This window comes from Gymnoscopelus microlampas (genome assembly GCF_963454915.1).
Source record: "Gymnoscopelus microlampas genome assembly, chromosome: 12".
In the NCBI taxonomy this organism is placed as follows: domain Eukaryota; kingdom Metazoa; phylum Chordata; class Actinopteri; order Myctophiformes; family Myctophidae; genus Gymnoscopelus; species Gymnoscopelus microlampas.
The window spans coordinates 16,319,957-16,343,175 of NC_139949.1; the positions used below are offsets into that span (position 1 = coordinate 16,319,957).

The 23,219-nt window shown below is 41.0% G+C and overlaps 1 protein-coding gene across 5 annotated transcripts in view; it reads right to left on the minus strand.

Moving 5' to 3' along the window:
• Window positions 1-21,983, minus strand: part of gabrg2 (gamma-aminobutyric acid type A receptor subunit gamma2) — a gene marked incomplete at both ends in the record, with an annotated part of 69,739 nt that extends 47,756 nt beyond the window's left edge. For 3 of the 5 annotated variants that reach the window (XM_084073206.1, XM_084073204.1, XM_084073205.1), the window contains 4 exons: window positions 1,554-1,691; window positions 8,502-8,584; window positions 13,202-13,422; window positions 21,927-21,983. In XM_084073206.1, the coding sequence (XP_083929332.1) occupies window positions 1,554-1,691; window positions 8,502-8,584; window positions 13,202-13,422; window positions 21,927-21,968 (484 nt within the window). The remainder of the gene's footprint in view (window positions 1-1,553; window positions 1,692-8,501; window positions 8,585-13,201; window positions 13,423-21,926) is intronic. The other 2 variants (XM_084073203.1, XM_084073202.1) reach the window with 1 other exon arrangement.
• Window positions 21,984-23,219: the final 1,236 nt, after the last annotated feature.

Here is a 23,219-nt window from a genome sequence, read left to right on the forward strand (position 1 = left end):
ACAGACGTGCCTCTCCACAGGCAGCGGGGAGGTCCCAGATTACATTAAGCCACATTTCCATGTAATTGCGCTGAACAACGTCGCATACGTTAAGCGTGATTTATGCTTAGTTGCGGCGCCGGTGTCTTGCACACCAAAAATAACTGATCTACAAGCTCAAAACACATTCCAACACGACGTGTTGTGAGTTTGTAGATTTTCGAGGTTGCAAACCAAGTGTAAATCAGGCGATACTCATGAATATAAACACAAACACGCAAGCGTGTGAGAAAGCAATACATTTCTGTCCGCTGTGAATGCTGTCTAGGGAAAGCAGCAATTTTCTCTTTTCTCACAAACATTCATATTCCTGTGTCATTAGCTAGTGGAGTCCAGCCAATAAACAATAGATTATATCCCTGCACATTTCTCCTTCTTATTTATTGCACAGTGCAGTCTTTTAATCCAGCAGCAGTATGCACTCTTGTTAGGGCATGCCAAGAATAAATATAGGGTATAATTAATTTAACCACATAAAGTGTTGGTGGAGGAAGGCACTGTAGAGTACGGACTAGTCTAGATGTAATTTGAATTGACTCTCTCAGGGTTTGATCACACCTATAGTTTTTCTTTGATCAGCAATACCCTCGTTGCAAATCAAATCAAGCTGAAGCTACGGTGTGCTATGCTGTGATTTATCTCCTCTGGTGCAGCAGGTATAAGGGCAAATAAATAATTGAATATGAGCATCAGGCGATACTGTGACAGGAGTGTGTTTAATATAGATACCAAAGAGGCTGTGTGTACTATATGTGACACTAGACAGCAAAAAAATAAGTGTTCAGATATAGGGGACGCCGGGGACATTTTCTATGGAAAGATGAGACATTTACAAGTTTTCTACCCAATTAAGGTTGTAGCTCACAGTCATAGCATCTGAAAGTGAATCTTATAATCACGTGTAACCGACAGGGAGTACAATATGGGTGGAATTAAACCATTTATATCTGAATTGTTCAAATAATATCAAGTGTGCATTACTCCCAGTGGAGTACACCCAACCCATGTGACTATCTATTGTGTAAGTAACCTAAAACACTGAAAATGCAATTGAAAATTATAGGCCTAATTCAGTGGTTCTCAACCAGTGGTCCGGGGACCACCAGTGGTCCTTGAGGAGGTTCCAGGTGGTCCCCAGCTAAATGATGGAGAGTTGGTAACAATATGGACCCTTATAGATCTTTAACTCTTGAGAATGTAAAATGAAACCAAATGGACCCTTACGGGTCCATTTGGTTTCATTTTACATTCACAAGAGTTAAATTACTGTTAAACATCTGCATTACTTAATTAAATGTTATTTTGATCAACGTACCAACATCAATACAGCATGGAATTGTGGACATAATCGTGTCCAACAACAACAAAATATTCAAAGTTTTGGGTCTGAGAGTCTAAATCTCAAACAGTGGTCCGTGGCTCTAATGCCAAATAAATAATGGACCTTATTTGAAGAGGGTTGAAAACACCTGGCCTAATTGATGTACAGTAAGCCCAGTAGATGGAGATCTTACCTGAGACGGTCCTGACAATCTCAGAGGTGTTCCTCAGGCCAACAAAGGAGAACTGGTAGAGCCTCCAGGAGCGGATGTCCCCAACCTCCACAGAGCTCCTCTTCCACTTGTACACGATCTCCTCCCGGGGGTAGCCGTCTGGATGGATGAGACGAGTTAGAACACAATAGCCTGGTAAACCCCCCCTCCCTCCGGGAAATCTCATTTGCATTTGATTTGAGGAAGGAGTCTGGCCTGAAGGCTTGTCATGGGCGTTTCTAGCCCGTTCACCAAATGGACGAGCCTATCAGCGTCGTCGCCCGTCGTTCTGTGATGGACAGTGAAAATTGGCCAATCAGGTGGCGAGTTCGAGTGAGCCCCGAATGGAACCGAGTGCAGCCTGAGTGCATCCGACCAAAAACGAACGGCAGCCATCTTTTTTGACCGCAGTGTTTTCTACTCTCTTTTAAACTTCAAAACGCTCTCAAACTTCTATTTTGAGGCACTGAATTTACTTTTAAGATATCGTTTGGATAGAATTTAGTTGTTTAACTTCATATATGTGGTCAATTAATTATGACAGAGCCTATTTAAAAATAAAAATTCAGAGAACCGGCGGGGGCGGGCAGTGACACGCATGTATCCGAATAAGGCAACCTATTTTGGGCATGGCCGTCTCAAAAGTCCCGTTGCGTCACATTAGTCTGGAAGTGGTAAAAATGCACTGGCTGAAGGGGAACACTGCTGATTGGCTGAAGGGGTTGTCAGTCAGCGGTATTACTCCCGCCCAACTCCAGCCCACAGCTCACGATCATGCCAGACTCACTCCTGAAATAAATTACAAATGAGATTTCCGGAGGGAGGGTTTACCAGGCTAAGAACACAATACAACAAGCAGAGCAGGACAGGATGAAACATGAACAAAAAAAAACATGAAAACTATGACTGTAAATAATGGTGGTGTCATATTTTTTGTCAGGGGTTCAATCACCAGCCGAGTCACACCAAAGGAAAGTATAATGCCTTCCTGCTTGGCACTCAGCATCAAGGGTTGGATTGGGTGCAAGTCCCTGACACACTAGAATATCAACATCACAATATGTAAACAGGAGATGGGCTCCTGACCTATGGCCCACGTGTTTCGGAAACCATAGGTTCCCAAGGCTATTTCTTACAGGAGCACAGCATGAAATCAACATGAGACACTGGACAGACAGACATGATGAGTCACTCCGGTCACCGCATAGCGCCTTGCCAAATTCACAGCTTTCCTCTAGAGCACAGTAACATCCGCAGTGTTTAAAGGGATATTTCACTTTCAAAAAGGCTTTTGGGAGCACCCTGGACAGTTTTTAAGTTGCTTGATTCAGTATTTAGATATTTGATATTCATTTTATCAGACACGCCCCCTTCCTATACAAACCCATTGTAACTTCAAACTCCATTTTAACCATGTTAGATTCATCGGAAACACCCGTCCTTGGTTCTGGTGACTGATATTGTCCTTCTAATGCGTGAGGAGACTGTGTTTTTTCGATTATTTTTTGGGACAAAAAAACAACAACAAAAAAACACAATAACAAAATGAAATCAAATAAATGAAAAAAGTTATCGAAAAAAACACGGCCCCTCACGTATTAGGAGGGCAGGATGAGTCACCAGAACCAAGGACGGGTGTTTTTGATGAATCTAAAATGTTCAAAATGGAGTTTGAAGTTATAATGGGTTTGTACAGGAAAGGGGCGTGTCTGATAAAACGAATATCAAATGTCTAAATACTGAATCAAGCAACTTAAAAACTATCCGTGGGGTTAACAAAAGCCTGAGTAGACGATAAAATGACCCAATTTTTTGGGGAAAGTGAAATATCCCTTTAACTAAGTCAGACAGAGAGTGGAAAACATTTTAAGTTTAGATTCAAGGAATCACAACAAAAAACAGTGTTTCACCAGTGGATTAGATTTGATTGACTTTGTTGAAAACCATTAGGAGAATGTACTCAATGCCCACAATATCACACCGAACAAATCACAGTGGGAGTTTGATTGTGCATGCAGGTACGATGCTGTAAGAAGAGCCTGATGGATTTTATGCCACTGAACTTCTTTTTGGATGACAGAATTAAGACACATTAATCCATGAAAAAAAGTGTACAATATACCCTGTGGTTATTCAATTATTTTTATGTTCTCACCACGTTATCTTGCTAGAAACGGAAATTGGAAATTAGGTTAGGTATTACTGTGACTGGATATTAGTAAATACAATAAAAAGTGAGAACCTCTACCATCAGCAGTGGTCCTGAATTTAAACGATTTCCAGATAAGTCTATTTTGATTTCAGTGGAGTGGACAAGAACAAAACAATACAATAGAATTAAAGTATCTCTGGCTGAGTGTGTAGAGAGGGCTTCTGGCAATCCGAAGGTCACCGGTTCGAACCTCGGCTGTCCATTAAAACTCTTTAACAGCTCCCCACAGAGCGCTCATCAAAAAGCCATCTCAGCAAGCCATCTGCTGGGGTGAATGCAGAAAATTCGATCATTCCCCCCTCCCCCAGGGACAACACTTTACTCCATTTTCCCCTGTTGTTTTGCAACCAGAGTGAGTTGGTTGGTTTAAATAAAGCACATCAACTTTCCCTGTCGAACACTTCACTGTAATGTCTTGTTTTGTTCGTTTCTTCTTTGTTTGTTTTGTTTCTTTGTTAGATTTTTGTAATGGAAGTGATCTCTGACACCACAGTAATGTTGGACCTCAGATGCGCAGAGGATGGAAGGCATCCACATGCCCATTACCCACATTAAGCCTAGCTAGCCGGTGAGCCAATCAAGCATTCTGCCCCTTAGTCTGCCAATGCGTCTAGGACACATTAGTGTCTAGATGTTCTTCTGTTAAACCACTAAGACCGGGAACGCATCTGTGTCATTTTAAGATTTTATTTGGACATTCAAAAAATAGCAGATATACAAGCTCGAGCTTGTAGATCTGCTATTTTTGAAAAATCGTGAAAATGTGTGCAAAACCTTGAATATATATATATATATATATATATATATATATATATATATATATATATATATATATATATATATATATATAAATATTTTTAAACTGCATTTTAACTCAAATCTTTGCTTCTGGGGGTCCCTGGAACAAAACATTTTAATTTCAAGGACCACCCAAAATTATATGTATTTGGCCACGGACCCCCATCTCAAAATATGTTGTTCCAGGGACCCCCAGAAGTAAAGATTTGAGTTAAAACGTTCCCTTTAAAAATATATATATATTGAAAGATTTGCACAAATGTTCACGACTTTTTCATAAATAGCAGATCTACAAGCTCATAGTGCGGCACCGGGTTGTATAGCTAAAGTATAAAGACCGGGCACGCATTACACTGATGTGTTCCCGGTCTTAATGGGTTAAAAATAATGCTGCTGCAAGGGAAATTTCAAAAGCAGATTTTGGGTACTAACTGTGTGGTTAATTGTACAAACAAAGAGGACGTCTATACATAGTTTGTGTAATCACGCAAAAAATGACCCACGAGGAAGAGTCGACGATAAATGAAGCTATTCACTGCTTTTGGAATTATTTGAGAGTCTGTCAGGGAATTGAATGCGTTGCCAAGTCCCATCAACCCAAAACAAACAAAAGCGTCCCTGCCGTTCTGTCGTGAATTTCATCGCAATTGTAACAGCGCAAAAAAAAACAAAAAGACTTCTCTGACGGCGTGCACGGACGCAGCGAGAGCTAAAGCCTTCGTGTGAAGTATTGTATTAAAAAAAGAGTGCCATCCTTTTGGCCCCGCAAGAAGCACAATTCTCAGCGTGTGCCCGAGAAAACCATGTCAAACGGTGAATTGCCGCATCCCGCTGATCTCCGAGATTGAGCTCGACTGACGCATCAACTGATTTTTCAAGAGTTGCTGAAAAACATCTGTGCCTTTCATCAATTTTTAAACGCCTTTCTCTTGTCCTGTTTTTGAGCCCACAGTTTTCCCTTTCCCTTTGTAGTTGCACCGCAGCTATTTAGGAAGCCATTCTCTCTGGAGAATATCCAGTGGTGCCTTTGCCCCGTAGCTTTCTTGGCAAAGCTCATTAGCATAAATGAACCCTTTTAATCCACTCCTCACAAGGAAGAACGGCTCCTTGTGGGTCTGTCGCAGTCTTTAGACAACTTCAGAATAATACCGGCCGAGCTGGAGGTATGGTGGATAATATGACTTTGACAAACAAACACATTCTCTTTTTTTTCCAATTCAGCGTAGCCAATGATTTATTTATTTTTGACTCCTTTTTTCCGCCCAATTTAGTCATTATGCCAACAAAATCCTCCCCACACGCGTCTGCGTTGTTGTCACTGCTATTGTATCCTACTGCCTCACCTGCTAGCAGTGGTGGGAAAAGTACGGTCTTTACTGAAGTAAAAGTATCAATACTGCAATGTAGAAATACTCCATTACAAGTGAAAGTCTGGAATTCTAAATTGACTTAAAAAAAATCAAAATGTACTTAAAGTACCAAAAGTAGAAAGTACTCATTATGCAGAATGTCCAATTTGACAAGTTTTCAAATGTATATAAAATCTTCTGAAAATAGCAGATCTACAAGCACAATGCGTCGCATCGCAACGCATTGTGCTTGTAGATCGGCTTGTAGATCGGCTATTTTCAAATGGCCAAAATGTATATAGGGCTGAGATGGGTAATGTATGTTTTGTAATAATAATCAAAATCTACAAAGTAACTAGTAACTAAAGTTTTCACATAATTGTAGTGGAGTAAAAGTGCAATATTTGCCTCTGAGATGTAGTGGAGGAGAAGTAAAAGTACCGAAAATTGGAAATACTCCAGTAAAGTAAAAAGAAATACCTCAAAATTGTACTTAAGTACAGTACTTGAGTAAATGTACTTAGTTACTTTACACCACTGCCTGCCAGTGAGGAAGTACAGCGCCTCCGTCTTGTCTTACTCCTCCTGTTCGACATCTCCCGGCTGACAGGCGCCACCCCAGCCCTCCCTGAACACGGCCCGATCGTGTTCGTACAGACGCTCAGTCAAACTGAACGCCACATTGGCACCGTGGCGAATTCGAACCCCTGGACTCGTTAAACAGACACTTTCACAAAACGGATACAACCGAATCAATTCGTTCCAAGGTGATCTAATTGTTCCGGTTACACAATCTTCAATATCTGCCCGACAACAACCGATCTAACACTCACAGGCTTTCTGGTTTGAGAGTGATGAACTAGCACACTCGCCCTACTAATTACCCCCGGTGCTGTGTTTTCTCTGTTCTCTCCTTTCCCAACGCAAACCGTAACGAGATCTCCCATCCGTCAAGCGCTGAGATTGCTAAACATTGTAAGTCTTTCCTGATGTGGATGTGTCGGTGATATTCTGCCGGTGTTTATTGTTTGACTGATGACAGCATTATCTAAACAGGAAACACATATTATTTATGTCCCCAGCTTTTCCCCTTTATCCCATTAAGACCCGGAACGCATCTGTGTCATTTTTTCATTTTGTGCTAAAAAGCATAATTTTACACTTTGGCTATTTTTCAAAAAATCGTGAAAATGTGTGCACATCTTTGAATATATATATTATTTAAAAGCGAACATTTTTAACTCAAATCTTTTCCTAGGGGTCCCTGGAACAAAATATTTTGAGATGGGGGGGGGGTCTGCGGCTAAATACATATCATTTTGGGGGTCCTTGACATGAAAAAGTTTGAGCACCGCTGATATAGAAACGTACGTTTTTCAGAGTACTGTTGGGATTTAGAAGGCATTTGTAGAATCGGCTTCAGGTCTTAATGGGTTATTTGGAGAGAGACGATACGATGATACTTTATTGTCAGCTCACACTGAAATTTGTCTTGCGACAACAGTTGTAAATATTGTACTCTAGGGTGCACAGACCGGTATTAAATATGAATTGAAATATACATCAAAGGCCAGTGTTCTTGTGCCAAGTTTCCCTTAAATTGTTTTATTTAGGAAAAGTGTGTACATCCTACCAGATATAGTTTCACCTTAATACGGACCATTATACAACAACCTTGGTAAAGGATGAACATCTTAAAAATTGCAACCCATCCCAAAATACCATCCTTTTGTTTTGTTTTTTGTTTTTAAAGACGGAGTTGTCCCTTTTCATTAGGTTCATCTTTTTTAATCCATTAGTAGCAGCTTACTCATTCTGCTGCTGTGTCAAACCTCTGAACCCATCAATTGGACTGCCGATAAACATTAAAGCTACCGCCCTCAAACTCAATCTGTTTGATTTCATTGAGATATGCAATATGAAGACTTTAAGTGTGTGCAATTCCTTTTATATGATCCAGTTAAAAAAATCTGACTCCTCAGTCACCTCAGTAGTGGGATTATGTTTGGGAGTATATTTTCAAATTGTCAAAATCTTTTTGATGATTTCAAGGATTACATTAAATGCAAATGTAAGTGCTAATATCGTCTGTAGACAGTAGACTGTAACACTAGAAACGGACACAACCAATTATAAACATTTTCCAAAGGTGTGAACTTTCCCATGGCCTACCCAATTACTTAACAAAACCTTTATTTTAAATGGCGAATTCGACTCAATCAGGGACAAGCCTAAATGGCAAAAACAGGCATGAATTCTGATGAATGGCACCTATAATGATGACGTGTGTGTGTGTGTGTGTGTGTGTGTGTGTGTGTGTGTGTGTGTGTGTGTGTGTGTGTGTGTGTGTGTGTGTGTGTGTGTGTGGCACCTATAGTGTGTGTGTGTGTGTGTGTGTGTGTGTGTGTGTGTGTGTGTGTGTGTGTGTGTGTGTGTGTGTGTGTGTGTGTGTGTGTGTGTGTGTGTGTGTGTGTGTGTGTGTGTGTGTGTGTGAGAGACTGTGGGCATATGTGAGATAGATGGAGGCAGAAAGGGAGAGAGGAAGTGTAATCAGCATATGGCGAGACTTACAGCTTGAAAACTCCAGGGGACATGAGTGCTCATCCATTGGGAAGTTGTTCAGTTTAAGCTGGCACTCGGCATCGATGGTCAGCCTGCAAATACAAAGACAATACTGTATCCATTGGGCCAATTATTATTATTATTATAACCACTTATTCCCTCTCGTCTTCGTGAAACGGACTTGAGTTACAAGTACTGTAGTCAGACCACGTTTTTCCTAATCTCTTCGCCAAAAAAGTAACCATCTTGAGCTTGCAGAATGGCTAATGGCTATTTTTGCCGAATGTTCCTCCCAGAACAGGCATGCTGGGGTTAAAGTGGCAAAATGAAATGTGAAAACGTAAGTCAGCAATAACAATTCATGCAGTTACTATATAACACAGAACACATAATCTATGCTATTTGGGGGAGAAAAATCCATCAAGATTGATTGTTGCCTTACATTGCTCCACAGAGAATCAGCTCCCCCCGTAGGACATGCATTATTAATTAATGTTCCAATTAATGGCATTTTCTGTTTTTCTACAAAAAGCTTCACACTCCAGGACACTTGAAGTCATTAGACTCCCCCCTTAATGAGAATGTGACCTTAACTGACTTTACCCATCCATGCACTCGCTACTGTCATGTATCATTGTGCTGTGAGACAGAGCGGCCGTCCTAATTAACCGTTGGTTGGACTCCAAGTTCCTTTTAACCCATACAGGCCTGAGGCCGATTCTACAAAATGTCTTCTAAACTCCTAACAGTTTTTTGAAAAACGTATGTTGCTATGTCAGTGGTTCTCAAACTTTTTCATGTCAAGGACCCCCAAAATTATATGTATTTGCCCGCGGACCCCCATCTCAAAATATTTAGTTGCAGGGACCCCCCAGAAGCAAAAATTTGAATCACAAATGTTCCCTTTAAAAAATATATACATTCAAAGATTTGCACACATTTTCACGATTTTTCAAAAATAGCAGATCTACAAGCTTGTAGCGCGGCACTCGGTGCCGCGCTACAAGCTTGTATATCTGCTATTTTTGAATAGCGACACACGGATGCGTTCCCGGTCTTAATGGGCTAACAAACTAATGAAGTTGTTCTGTGAGGGAGAGCATCCATCACGCCTTGATTGAGTCTCTTACGGTTCTCTACGTTATTATTATTGATGATGCACCCGTAAGGCCTGGTTTATATCTCGTCGTTCGACGGTGTCCCGCGCCGAAAACAGGCCAAGGATCCACCGTGGCACGCCATCATACGACCGCGTATGAATCCAGCTTAACATTACAAGGTCCCAAAGTCCTACAGTACCCGTGTAAGCTGAAATGTCATGCGCACACAATTAGCAAACTAACAAATTGACACTGGTAAAAGTATTTAATTATTAAAACAAGACATGACACACAGTCATGTATACCAGCATGCGTTATTTTTTTGTGTGTGGCTTGTTTTCATAGACCGGGTTCCTTATTTCTCTCGCAGAATCTGGCAACACTGCTAGCACCCCATTGGCTTAAAGGACAGCCAATGATCGAAAACATGTCGAGAATGTCGAGCATGACTAGTGCTCAGTCTCTTTGTAGACCTGCATTGCATGCTGGTAAAAATCTCCAAAAGAAAAATCTCAGTAAAATGATAGGTATTTTTGGGTAAACAATAATCATTTTTGCATACTTGGATCAGCTATATTTTAGGAACAGCGGTTTCCGTTTAAAAGGGTGCTAATAAAATGTCTCTGTAATGAACACCTCTATAGCACCCTCGACCCCCGGTCACCAGGACCCTTTTCAACCATTGCCCCGGTTGAGGTCAAAGGACCTGAGCCTTAAAGGCACTTAGTATAATGGAGTTGTAATTGTCACTGGCCAGCCATAAAGAAATGCCAGTCTGTTTCGGTCACAAGGACAAACCGCTGGCCACTAATAATTAATGCTCAAAGCTAGACTATCTAGAAATCTCAGGAGAAATCAGAAAGAGATGTGTATGCATTGGTGTAACTAAGTACATTTACTCAAGTACCGTACTTAAGTACAATTTTTAGGTACTTTTACTTTACCAGAGTATTTCCAATTGTCTATACTTTTACTTCTACTCACTACATCTCAGACTCTCTCTACTTTGCAGGTATAAATTATTACATTTTAAAACATACATTAACCCCTTTAGACCTATTTTATACCTAGGCTATTTTCAAACATTTTAGTACTTTTACTTTTGGCACATTTTGATACCAATACTTTTGTACTTTTACTCAAGTTTATATGGAATTTCGGACTTTTAATTGTAACAGAGTACTTCTACATTGCAGTATTGATACTTTTACTGAACTAAAACATTTGAGTCCTTTTTCCATCACTGTGTGTATGTTCGTGCGCCGATACCTCTGTGTTTCTGTGGACCCTAGGAAGGCTAGCAGTCAGCATGACTAGTCACCTTGGCAGCTAATGGGGCTCCTAATGAAGATGATACATCTTGTGGGACGTTGCTAAACAGCTAAGTAGCCTGGTTGGGAAGTATTTTAACAGAGTACCAAACCAATTGCATTATTTAGCAATAGGTTCAGGGCAGTTTTTTCTGTCAGTATCACTGTCTCTAACTCTAACCTTTTATCTAACCTGGTTATGTGTTAACCTGGTTACCAAGTAACACTGGTGGTGTAATGATACGGCATATCTACCTCAGCTTGTGTTCTAGTTAGGGATGTTCGATATTGACTTTTTTACCGATAACCAACATACCGATATTGTCCTTATTTCCGATACCGATATCAACGATTCCGATATATGTAAATAATTGTCAGGTAACAACATCACACATCTAATAAAAAAAAATAGCTATAATATCAATATAATTGCGAACGCAGCGCAAGGAGGCGGCAAGTGGAGCTTACTATGACACCGTGCTCGGCTTCTGTGTGTCTCTGTGTGCACTATTGTGTGCACTGCCTGTGTGCAGTCAAGTAAATGTCCAATATAGACGTACCATACATCAAATGAAAGGTCTTTGAAAACTGAACACACCTGTCAAGGTTGTGTTTAAGCCCGCCCCTTCCCCCGGAAGCCACGCCCCGGAGAAGGCTCCTAAAAACTCCCCATTGAAACCCCATGTTAAATGAAAAGTGCCCGAATCGCTCCCAAACTTTTTCTACCCCCCCTAAGTGGGGGTCTACGAACACATACTTCGGGCTCGGATTTTGGCTCCGCACCCCGGAAGTGGGTGAAACAGGCACCTCAAACACTTTGTTGAATTGTTCAAAAACATTCAAAGTTTTTTTTTTGTGAATTTGTATTTTTCTAAGATGCTCCTTTTAACGCGGAATTTCTTTGTATTTTTTTATTTATTTTTTTATTGGTTACTTTTTTTCAAATCTATTTTTTTCATTCATTTTTTTTTTTTTGCGTTCGCCTCCCGCGTATGCGCGTCTTACTTGTATCTAATACATCTAATAGAATAGAGTGGTGTTGTTAGTTTTTCAATTAAGTGAGTCCTGGGACCCACTGGTGGTCATTTGAATGAGTCCCACTAATCTTAGATTAGATGTTGGCCTATTTGACAGTGCAGAAGCATAATGCTTGGGTGCCTACAACATTAACGAGTGTAAACGAGCATCAGCTGGACCCAGACACACCTGCCCTCTGCAGTGCTCTAATTTGAAAGAGTCTGGAGTCTGTCTCATTTCTCTCCAAAAGCCCTTGAATATGATGGAATATGATTAAGGATTACTGAAATTATGGTAAGCTCACATTTCATATCACACACACCATACAGTAAGAACTCCTGTAACTTATTTAAAAAAAACAGAGTCTGTAATTCTGCCCGGTAACAGATGAGAACAAGAAGCTGTCATCCTCTCTTAAGACCAGAAGGTATTTTTTGACCAATCAAAATGCTGTGTTCATGAAAATGTATTTTAAAACGTCTTTAAAATATATTTTTGAATTTCCATTTCTGCTAAACGGCTAGAGAGGCTTAAACTAAATTGGATTCCAGTAGGAGTTATTTAAGTGACGGCAAATGACATGTTATCCCATTTATTTTCTATTTATTTTCACAGTTTCTGAAGTACGCGTGGGTCGTGAGAGCCTAGAATGTCTAGCATGGGGCTTAATTGTGTCTATTTCAGGGTCTGAAAGATATCTACCAGGGCTTGTGTTATAGTTTGTATGCTATGGGATAAGACCTGGAACCCATCTGTGTAACTTTTTGATTTGAGCTAAAAAGCATTATTTTACACTTTGGCTCTTCAAAAATAGCAGATCTACAAGCTCACAAGCTTGTAGATCTGCTATTTTAGAAAAATCGTGAACATTTGTGGAAATCTTTGAATATATATTGTTTTAAAGCGATCATTTTTAACTCAAATCTTTGCTTCTGGGGGGTCCCTGGAACAAAATATTTTGAGATGGGGGTCGGCGGCCAAATACATATAATTTTGGGGGTCCTTGACATGAAAAAGTTTGAGCACCACTGACATAGAAACATGTTTTTTCGGAATACTGTTGGGATTTCGAAGACATTTGTAGAATCGGCTTCAGGTCTTAATGGGTTAAAGATATCTAGCAGTGTTTGATTTATAGTCTTTATACTATGCTATTTGGGGGAGAAAAATCCATTAAGATTGATTGTTGCCTTGCATTGCTCCACAGAGAATCAGCCCCCGTAGGACATGCATTAGTCTGTATGCCGTGGGGCATATACAAAAAGCATTCTTAATGTTTCACCTCAGCGTGTAGAGTATTCGGCCGTCGTTCCAAATACGGAGCATGCGGTTAGGTGTGGTGATCCAGTGGGCGTCTGCCTTTTTGGAGTTCCGGAAGAAGGTGTCGGGAATCCAGATCTTGCCCACCATGTTGCTGTTTAGGCGTAGCACCTTCATCGTACTGTTGAACCTCAACCTTCTGTCGTACCAGGTCTGGGCGAAAAAGATGTCGATGGTGTACTCCTGATGGTGGAGAAAACAGACATTGTAGAAGTAGCAATTAGTTGTTTAAAACTGCAAAAGAAAACATACATTTTAACATAGCGTTGTCTCAAATTCTATCAGTAACCTTTTAACCATATCATATTAGTTTTTACTATTTCCATGTGGTATCCTTGATAGTTTATGACATGTTATTGTTAAATTGCGGCAAGAACAGAGCAAAATACTAAATTGGCCTAACACTCTTGATCCTTTGGTCCTGTGAAGACATAGAATCAACATTTCACCTCCCACTATAGGACCATCACTGTAAAATCACGAGTGTTCATTTAACCTATATCTCCAGGCTTTTATTTTCCTTCGCGTTTTGCTCACGAATAAGAGCCTGGACCAAGCTGTTCACATTCCTGGCATAGGAAGTGGGAGTCAACCTTTCATTTCCCCAACCAAACAGAGTGCAGTGGGCGTCGCTCCAAAATGTCGTGACGTCAGGGCTCTCAATGCTGCACATAGGCTCTATTCACAGCAGCCATATTATGAAGACATTCACAGGTGTTACCAATGATACTAATGAAGGCTCTGTTCCATTCTGGTCAAACAGAGTCAGGGTGCTGGTATTGTGCATGTTGGCCCACTGGAAACACCAGTGGGCCTACAGTTGGGGTCCAAGGACCCTCATGGGCTTCCAAATGGGCCCTTACAGCTGTGTAACTCTGAGAGTGTACAAATGGAACCAAATGGACCCTTACGGGTCCATTTGGTTCCATTTGTACACTCTCAGAGTTATGGGGGTCGTGGAAACCACTGTGCTAGACTAAGGCCTTGGCTACACGTACATGGATCTTTTACTAAACGGATATTTTAGTCCTCCGTTTTTAATATCCCTGGCCACATGACAAAGATAAACAAAAATCCCTGACACGTAGACGCAGAAACGCATCGATCAGCTGCAAGTTTCAATTTTATATCAGATTTTATATTTACATTTATTTTATAATTATATATATGAGGGGCCAAATACAAATACATTTGTAATCACATGTTAAGGCCCAATACTGCAATAGCTGCATTATTTTAATAGCATACGTGAACATAAACGAAAACAACATTATTAGGGCGCAGCTGCAGCGCAAACAGTAGCCATGGTTCACATGACGCTGTCGAGTCTCTGGTTTATAGTGCTGTTCGTTTTTTTTTACATTGCCAACTCACATGTACATAAACGTTCAGATTTCAAATATAAAGTGCTTACCCCTGAGCCACGGATGGTACAAGGCAATCCGGACCGTGATAAGTACCCGTATCTCCCGTATTGTTCAATAAAAAGCATTTTAATCCCATCGCCGGCCATTTTCTTTTTCTTTTATTTTTTTTGGGTACTGTATCAGAGTGCAATACACCTCCCAACCATTGGTGTCGCATGGTTGAAAGCATCGGACAACATTTGGAGAAAATGGCCGGCGATCGGATTAAAATGCATTTTATTGAACAATACGGGAGATACGGGTACTTATCGTGGTCCGGATCGCCTTGTAACGTCCGTGGCTCGGGGGTAAGCACTTTATATTTGAAATCTGAACGCTTATGTACATGTGAGAGTTGGCAATGTAAAAACATCGAACACCACTATAAAGCAGGGACTCTCGGCACCATCATGTTTCAGGGCTGAGTTTTACTTCATCGATTCATTCCATGGGCGGTTGTCCCAAAACTCCCCGCCCCACGCACCTTTTGAGCGGGCCACCCGCGGCCGCTCCATGGTCGCTGGATTTTGACCCGGGGCGATTGTGTTTTAGGACGACAGACCCCACATTCAATCTGTGTGCGCGCCGTGTGTTCTACTTGGCGCAGAGAAAGACGGTTTTCGTCACACAGTGAATGAGCTACTTTTCCCACCACTGTCTTATTATTAATTATGACATTATTTTGCCATAAATGAGTGTGCCTTGTTTCATAGACTGTTAAGTGTTGCTCTCTCTCTCTCTCTTCATTTATTATTATAATGACCATGAGCGGTCCGGTGTTTATGTATTATTATATTATATTTATTATTATAATGACCATGTGCGAATGCGCGATGACGTCATCGTTTCTCAAAATCTCCGGATTACATGTCCACACAGATCCACTGAAACGCATGTTTTGGAAAACCTTCACTTATTTATCCGTTTACAAAAATATCCGTTTTAGCGGCCAAAAACACCGTTTGCGTGTGGCTGAAAGGCCCAAACGCACACAAAAATGTCCGTTTACAAAAAGATCCATGTACGTGTAGCCAAGGCCTAAATGGAACAGAGCCTTCATTAGTATCATTGGTAACACCTGTGAATGTCTTCATAATATGGCTGCTGTGAATAGAGCCTATTGGGGGAGGAGGAGGGGCGCGGGGCGGGCGCACGTATCGGTGAACCAATGGGAGCCCACGGATGTTTTCGCCGGAGATATTGAATCCGCCCCTCTATGCCAGATATCAGACGGGCTGGGGCAGGCTAATTTAACCCTGACCTATAAGGGTCTATTTGGTTCCATGTGTACACTGTCAGCATTAAATAAACACTGAGTATTTTACTGTGCATAATGTGTGGAATGTGGCCCACAGAGCCTGCTTGGCTGTCAGAGCCTCAGGAGAAACTATAGTGTACTCAGAAGAGCACAGATCTCTGATAGGAGGCATGTCACACTACCATCTTTCTGTCTGTCTGGGGGCAAGTGATGACCGTGTTTTTGGGGATGTGTATGTATTATGAAAAGGCATGGAGCAATGGGGGCCAGGGATATGATGAAGGACTCCTGTAACATCATTACAGTGCAGAGTATTAGACAGGCTGTAACAGGCAAAGACAAATATTTGGACAGTGAACACCTCGAACAGTAGTGTGGCATGGTGGCATCACTAGGGCAAACATGATGTTACAATTGTATTGTCTAAAGGCGTTTTATGCAAAAATGGGGGTCAACCTCACGCTAATTGCAACGAAAACAAACTCAACTGATTTTGTGTCCTGAATGAGAGGAAAAAAGTTTTAAAGAATTGCATGAAGGGAAAATCCTGGAATTCAAAATGGCCGCCATCGCACACTTTGACTAAGTACCGGCATATCCCACGAGCCGGAGGGACAGGAGCATAGTAGATGGGTTGCATAAGCTGGATGGACAGCTTGCACCCAATTGGTTATAGTTCCAGTCCATAGCCTCTCGGGATGCATATCTCAAACATACCCTGGGGGTGACGATTGCTCTGCGATTAAGAATTTACAAAAATGACATTATTGTCATTGACCGATTGGGTAAATATTCAGTAATTGAAGTCCTTCGTCTTCTGGCAGTGTGCACAAGAATGATGCTGATCCGCACACGCACGCACGCGCGCGCGCGCGCGCCGAAATGACAACACTGAAACCGAAACTCTAAAAGCACTCTTGAGAGTGTTAAACAATCACTCAGCTATGGGAATGATGACTTAACAGACGACAAAGGAAACTTGACTCTGAAATAATAATTCGGGGGGCGCCTTTTCCTCAGTCCACAGCTTCCCTCAGCTGTGAAATCCCTTTGTCCTCGCTAAAGAGCGTTGAGCGAGACAATCCCGTGCCCTCAACCTGAAAATTAAATCATTGTTCAGGTGGGCAATTTGCTAGCTCCCTTTGTTTGACTACAGTATTATCTAACCTCTCAACCCACCCTTTGCAATGCTGTTCAGCCCCTCCCAAGAACTGTGTTGCAAAGCACATAAGAAGGATCAAAAGTCTTGTCAACAGAGGCAGAGGTAACGGAGGGGAGGGAGAGAGAGAGAGAGAGGGGGGAGGTCAGTCTTTCTTGTTTATTCCCTGGTTTTAACGGTTCGGCCTGGTGGCTCACAATGAAGAACAGGGTAAGGAGAAAGTCAGGCGATTTGTATGCAAGAGGGCACACAGAGCCATTAACTTCCTGGCAAAGCTTACAGTGCAGTATAGTCCAACGATAAAGCCCAAAATCTGCACCAAAAAAACTCTTTAAGCGAGATTTGAAGGTTGAAATTTGACAGTTGAAATGCAAGGCCTTTTTTCTCTCCCGCCTGTCCCGTCTCCACTCACTGTCACTGTGGAATAAAGTGGAAAATGAAAAAGGATAATCTTAACCCCGTAAGACCTGGAATGCATCTGTGTCACTTTTTGATTTGAGCTAAAAAGCATTATTTTGCACTTTGACTATACAAAAATAGCAGATATACAAGCTCATAGCGCGGCACCGAGTGCCGCGCTATGAGCTTGTAGATCTGCTATTTTTTTTTAATCTTGAAAATGTGTGCAAATCTTTGAATATATATTGTTTTAAAGCGAACATTTTTAACTCAAATCTTTGCTTCTGGGGGGGTCCCTGGAACAAACTATTTTGAGATGAGGTTCGGCGGCCAAATACATATAATTTTGGGGGTCCTTGACATGAAAAAGTTTGAGCACCACTCATATAGAAACATAAGTTTTTTTCAGAATACTGTTGGGATTTAGAAGACATTTGTAGAATCGGCTTCAGGTCTTCATGGGTTAAAAAATAATAATTCACAGTGGTGTTCATGCTTTGATGCACCCTAACCCACCCCGCCCCCTCCGTCAGGCACCGTCGTTCTATTCCAATATCCAATATAATCCCTTCCTCTTCCAAACAATCTGCTGTCCTCACCGCATTTGTCATGTGATTTAGCGTGAGCGGCGCCGGGGCAGCACCGCTGATTACATCTGAAGGCAGAGCAATCAATCAACCCTTTCATGTGAGCAAACGGGCGTTTTGACGCTAACGCACAGGCGTTGCGGATCGTAAGCGGGACTCGCTCACACATGTACATGACATTCATACACACACACACACACACACGTGCGTGCACGTGCGCATGTGCGAGCGCACGCCGCACGCACACGCACACACACACACACACACACACACACACACACACACACACACACACACACACACACACACACACACACACTGAAATATGTATTTATGTCTACATAAACAGAAGGACATAAACACTGCCAGGGCAGTCAGATAATGGGAAAACAGCCAGTTACAAAGTGCATATAAGGCAGAACATTGTTACATACAATGTCTCCTGTTACATTTTTCTTTAAAAATGTCATTTTGACCTGCTCAGCTAATCTAACCATAACCTAACCCTAAACTCAACATCCTGATCCCTAAAACTAACCATAAACTTAACCCTAAACATAACCCCCAATTGCCTAATCCTTACCCCAACCTGAACCAATTCATAACTGTAACCCTAACCTTTTTCTTTTAACCATAGGCTACCAACCATACTTTTCCTCATGGAGACAAAACAAAGTCCAAAACTAGGACCTTTGACACCTACAAAGACAGTAAAACACGGTGCACACAATTCATGACCATGTATAAATGTGTGTGAACACATACAGTACTGTACAGTACAAACCCACACACTTCCTGTATATGTATGTGGGTTGAATGGGATTACAGCAGAAGCATGCAGAATCACAACAATGCTCCTCTCCGAACTCCCCCAGACAGCCATTGACTGGAGAACGGAAGAGAGCGCTTGTTTTTCTTTACGTGATAAATGATCATTGACGCGCACAGCCATCGGCCGCTCCCCATGGCCACTCACTTGCCTATAGCGCCTCTCGAGATACGTGAACTACAGCTCGACACACTCTTTGACTAGATTAGGTTGAATAGAATGTATACCGCGTCAAATTAGATTTTGCACATTTATTGCAGTGGTGGAAAAAGCACTCAAATATTTGACTTAAGTTAAAGTACCAATACAGAAATACTCTGTTACAAGTAAAAGTTCGGAATTCAAAGTTTACTTGAGTAAAGTATTGGTATCAAAATGTACTTAAAGTATCACTTTTCCACCGGGACACGCCCCCCCTCATCTAGACAGAGTGGCAAAAACATTGAGCAGCATGGAGCATTGGAGTCTGGAAGCGCTCGTTGGAAATCCCTCAACGGTCCTGCGTACCACCTGTTTCTAAATGCCACATAATGCAGGAAGCAGCAGGAAGTTGCGTTGTTGAAAACGAGCGCTTCCAAACTCTGACAAAATAATCACCTGCACGGAATTTATTGACAGAAAGTATCTCATAACATGTCTACGGTGGATTTTTTTTAAACAAAAACTTTGCAGTAAAAAGAGGATCATTCAAGCTTTCTGTACACGTACAGCTTCCATGTTGGTGAGTTTAACTAATTTTCTGCCAATAACGCATATATGCGTTCTATAGAATCCATCACTTGCCTGCCAATAACGCATATATGCGTTTTTAGAAAAGAAAAAAAAAAAAGTTAATTTGACCCAAAGACCAAGGAGATATGATTTTTCGAAGATCTAGACTCCTATCCACTTCCTTGTTAACTTAAAACTTAAAAATTCTGTATCTCGGCTCCTGAGTACTTTTTTAATTTCAATGAAAATGGCAGACAACTGCAAAAAATCTGAAATAACTCTGGCAGGTTAAGTGTTAACATCGTTTAATACAATCATATAGGAAGGACTTTTCTGTTTGGATGTATGGGCTGTCAAGGCCAGGAAATAGTTTTTTGCCACTGTAGGTGTTCCTGCATAACTTCCGGGTACGATGATGTCACGCGCATATCCTCTATTACGCTGAATTGCAATGTGATTGGAAATATCAGACAGCCAGAGCTGTGAGACGGTAATAGAATACGATGCGACCCTTCTGTGACGCACGTTGACTGCAGTGCTCGCTCTGTGTATTTCCCTCTCACTCTCTCTCTCTCTCCTTTTCTCTCTTCTAATCTCGCTCCTCAACCACCACCCCTTATCCTCCTTAGCCTATTTTTAGCATGGATGCAGCTTAACTCCGGTACGCTAACCTGTATTCTCGTCTTCAAAGTCTAGAAATAGGATAAGGGTTTTGCGTGTAGCACGGTGCGTTCATGAGGCTTTGCATGTGAACGGCACCCCCGGTGAGGAACAGGACAATGGAGCCTGTTCCTCACCGCTTGGCGGTAGTACTTTTACTCAATTACTGCATTACAGTACAATTTGGAGGTAGTTTTACTTTACTCGAGTATTTTCCATTTTATGATACTGTATACTTCTACTCCACTACATCTACATAAACATGCCCGGAGTATAAAATACTCGCTTTTACCAGACTAGGTGCCCAGACGGTTACGCCAACCGTCCAGGCCATGGTATCGATACCTTTACTTAAGTAAGAAATCGAATGTGATTTATGATAAATTGTCAATTCTGCAGAAAGCTTAGGCACTGGACTTATAGCAGGTACAGATGCATTCATATTAGTCATCTGTGTTTATTATATGAAGTGACTATAGCCATTAAAATAAAGTGTAATCGAGAAACCTCACCGATCATATTTTTACAAACATCAGTTTCATTGCATTGCACTTAAGCACCACGTTCAACTATCAACCTAATAGTACTCTAATACTAGATTAGGTTGAATAGAATCTCTATACTGTATAACAAGTGAATACATTAATATTGTATTATTTCAACATGACAACATCAGAATACTAAGATAACTTTTATTCATGTGTATAAATATATATTGTATGAATTGGTACACAGACTTTAATATAATTGCTATTATTATTTAAAAACAAGTTATTCTATCGTTTTGGGCATTTTTAAGCCTTTAATTGACAGTGATAGTAGAGATAGAGACAGGAAATGTGGAGAGAGAGAAGGCAATGACTCAGCCAGTAGGAATGGAACCGGGGAGTCGCTTATCAGGGCATTGCATCCATGGGGTGTGTATGCGCCCTAACCACTTGGCTATCAGGTTGCCCCAACATATTACTCCAACATTATAACATACTGTAGACATTAAAGACCCCAAAAAGTACTTATTTTCTATCAATTACACACCCCATGAAGCCTTGAATTCATGGAGACTCCACCGGTCATCAAATGATTGGCTTAGGAATGCGACAAAAAAATAATAATACCATGAATTCAAAAATAAAAACATTGGGGTGTGAAATTGATAGAAAATAAGTCATTTCAGGGTGAACTACTCATTTAAAAGCTATTTTTTTTTCTGCCATCAGATTTCAAAGAATAGCTGTCCCTTTTGTGATAATTAACAGAAACCCAATTCAAAGACTTAAATTACTAGGTTATACCTTACTATACAACAGTGGTTCTCAAACTTTTTCATGTCAAGGACCCCCAAAATGATATGTATTTGGCCACGGACCCCCATCTGAAAATATTTTGTAGATCTGCTATTTTTGAATAGCCACAATATAAAAGGTTAAAGTGGTTAAAATTATTGTGATTCTATATTAGCACATTTTGCTGGGGACCCCCTGGAAACCCTCCAAGGACCCTTGGGGGTCCCCGGACCCCAATTTGAGAACCACCGCCATACAATACTTAATAAATAACCCTCAGATCCCGATTTGAATCTAATTTCTTTATGTAACATCTATAGAAGCGAATTATAATAAGCCCCTAAGCTGCAATGTTGCTCTACAACAATACTTATTGGTAATTCAGTGTTACTCACCATGTTGATAGCATTCACCGGACCAATGCTGTTGACAAACATATCCGTGTGGATCACCGTCGGCTTGACTGCAAAACAAGGGACAAAAGAGTCTGTTTTAGAGATTAAGTGGTCTTGTCATGCCATTTCTGCTGCTTTATAGCGTATTGATTTTAGGGAGCGTATGTATTATTGCTGCTGCCGCAAAGATTAATTATCGTCATTATCTGCGTCGTTATCGCCATGATTGTCCTCATCACTAACCGCTTCACTATCGATAATGACGAAAAAAGCAAAGCAATAGAGGAATCAGTGGTGGGAAAAGTGCTCAAATGTTTTACTTGAGTAAAAGTATCAACACTGCAATGTAGAAATGCTTTGTTACAAGTGAAAGTCCGGAATTCAAAATGTACTTGAGTAAAGGTACAAAAGTATTGGTATCAAAATGTACTTAAAGTACCAAAAGTAGAAAGTACTCATTATGCAGAATGTGCCATCTCAAATGCATAACAATCTTTTGAAAATGGCAGATCTACAAGCTCACAATGCGTCGCTTAGCAACGCATTGTGAGCGTGTCACTGTTTCAGCCCAGCCCTGCACATGAACTCTGCAGCCACACTGAGGCCCCTGCTGGAAAGCATCCCAGCCCAAACATTGACGTAACTAATAATTGGGCCGCACGACCCGGAAATGACCGTAATAATCCTAAAACGGGAGCGAAAATATAAATGCGGTACGCCAATATATGGCCAGTCCGCCGCTGGTAGATCGTCTATTTTCAAATGGCCGAAATGTATAAAGTAGAAACTAAAGTTGTCAAATAATTGTAGTGGAGTAAAAGTACAATATTTGCCTCTGAGATGTAGTGGAATAAAAGTACCTAAAATTGGAAATACTCCAGTAAAGTAAAAAATACCTCAAAATAAGTATAGTACTTCAGTATTACTTAGTTACTTTCCACCACTGAGAAGAATACATACTGTAGGAAGATGCAGAAGAGAGACTGTTTTAACATGAAAGCATTTCATTCATTTGTTTCAGTAGCAAGTTCCCCAGGGCATTGCAGAGCTTATAAATGAATGAACTTTTTGGAAAGTTTTCACCTATAACGACTTGCCCAAAATAGGGACACCAGGTTGAACGTGGTTAAGTCTCTCTGTGAGTAGGGCTGTCACGATTACACATTTAAGATGATTAATTGACACACAAATAATTGCAATTAACGGTTAATTGTGTTTTTGGCATTGAACATTGGACCATATACTGTGAATCAATAATTTCAGATTGGCTTTAAGTAGGGGTGTAACGATACA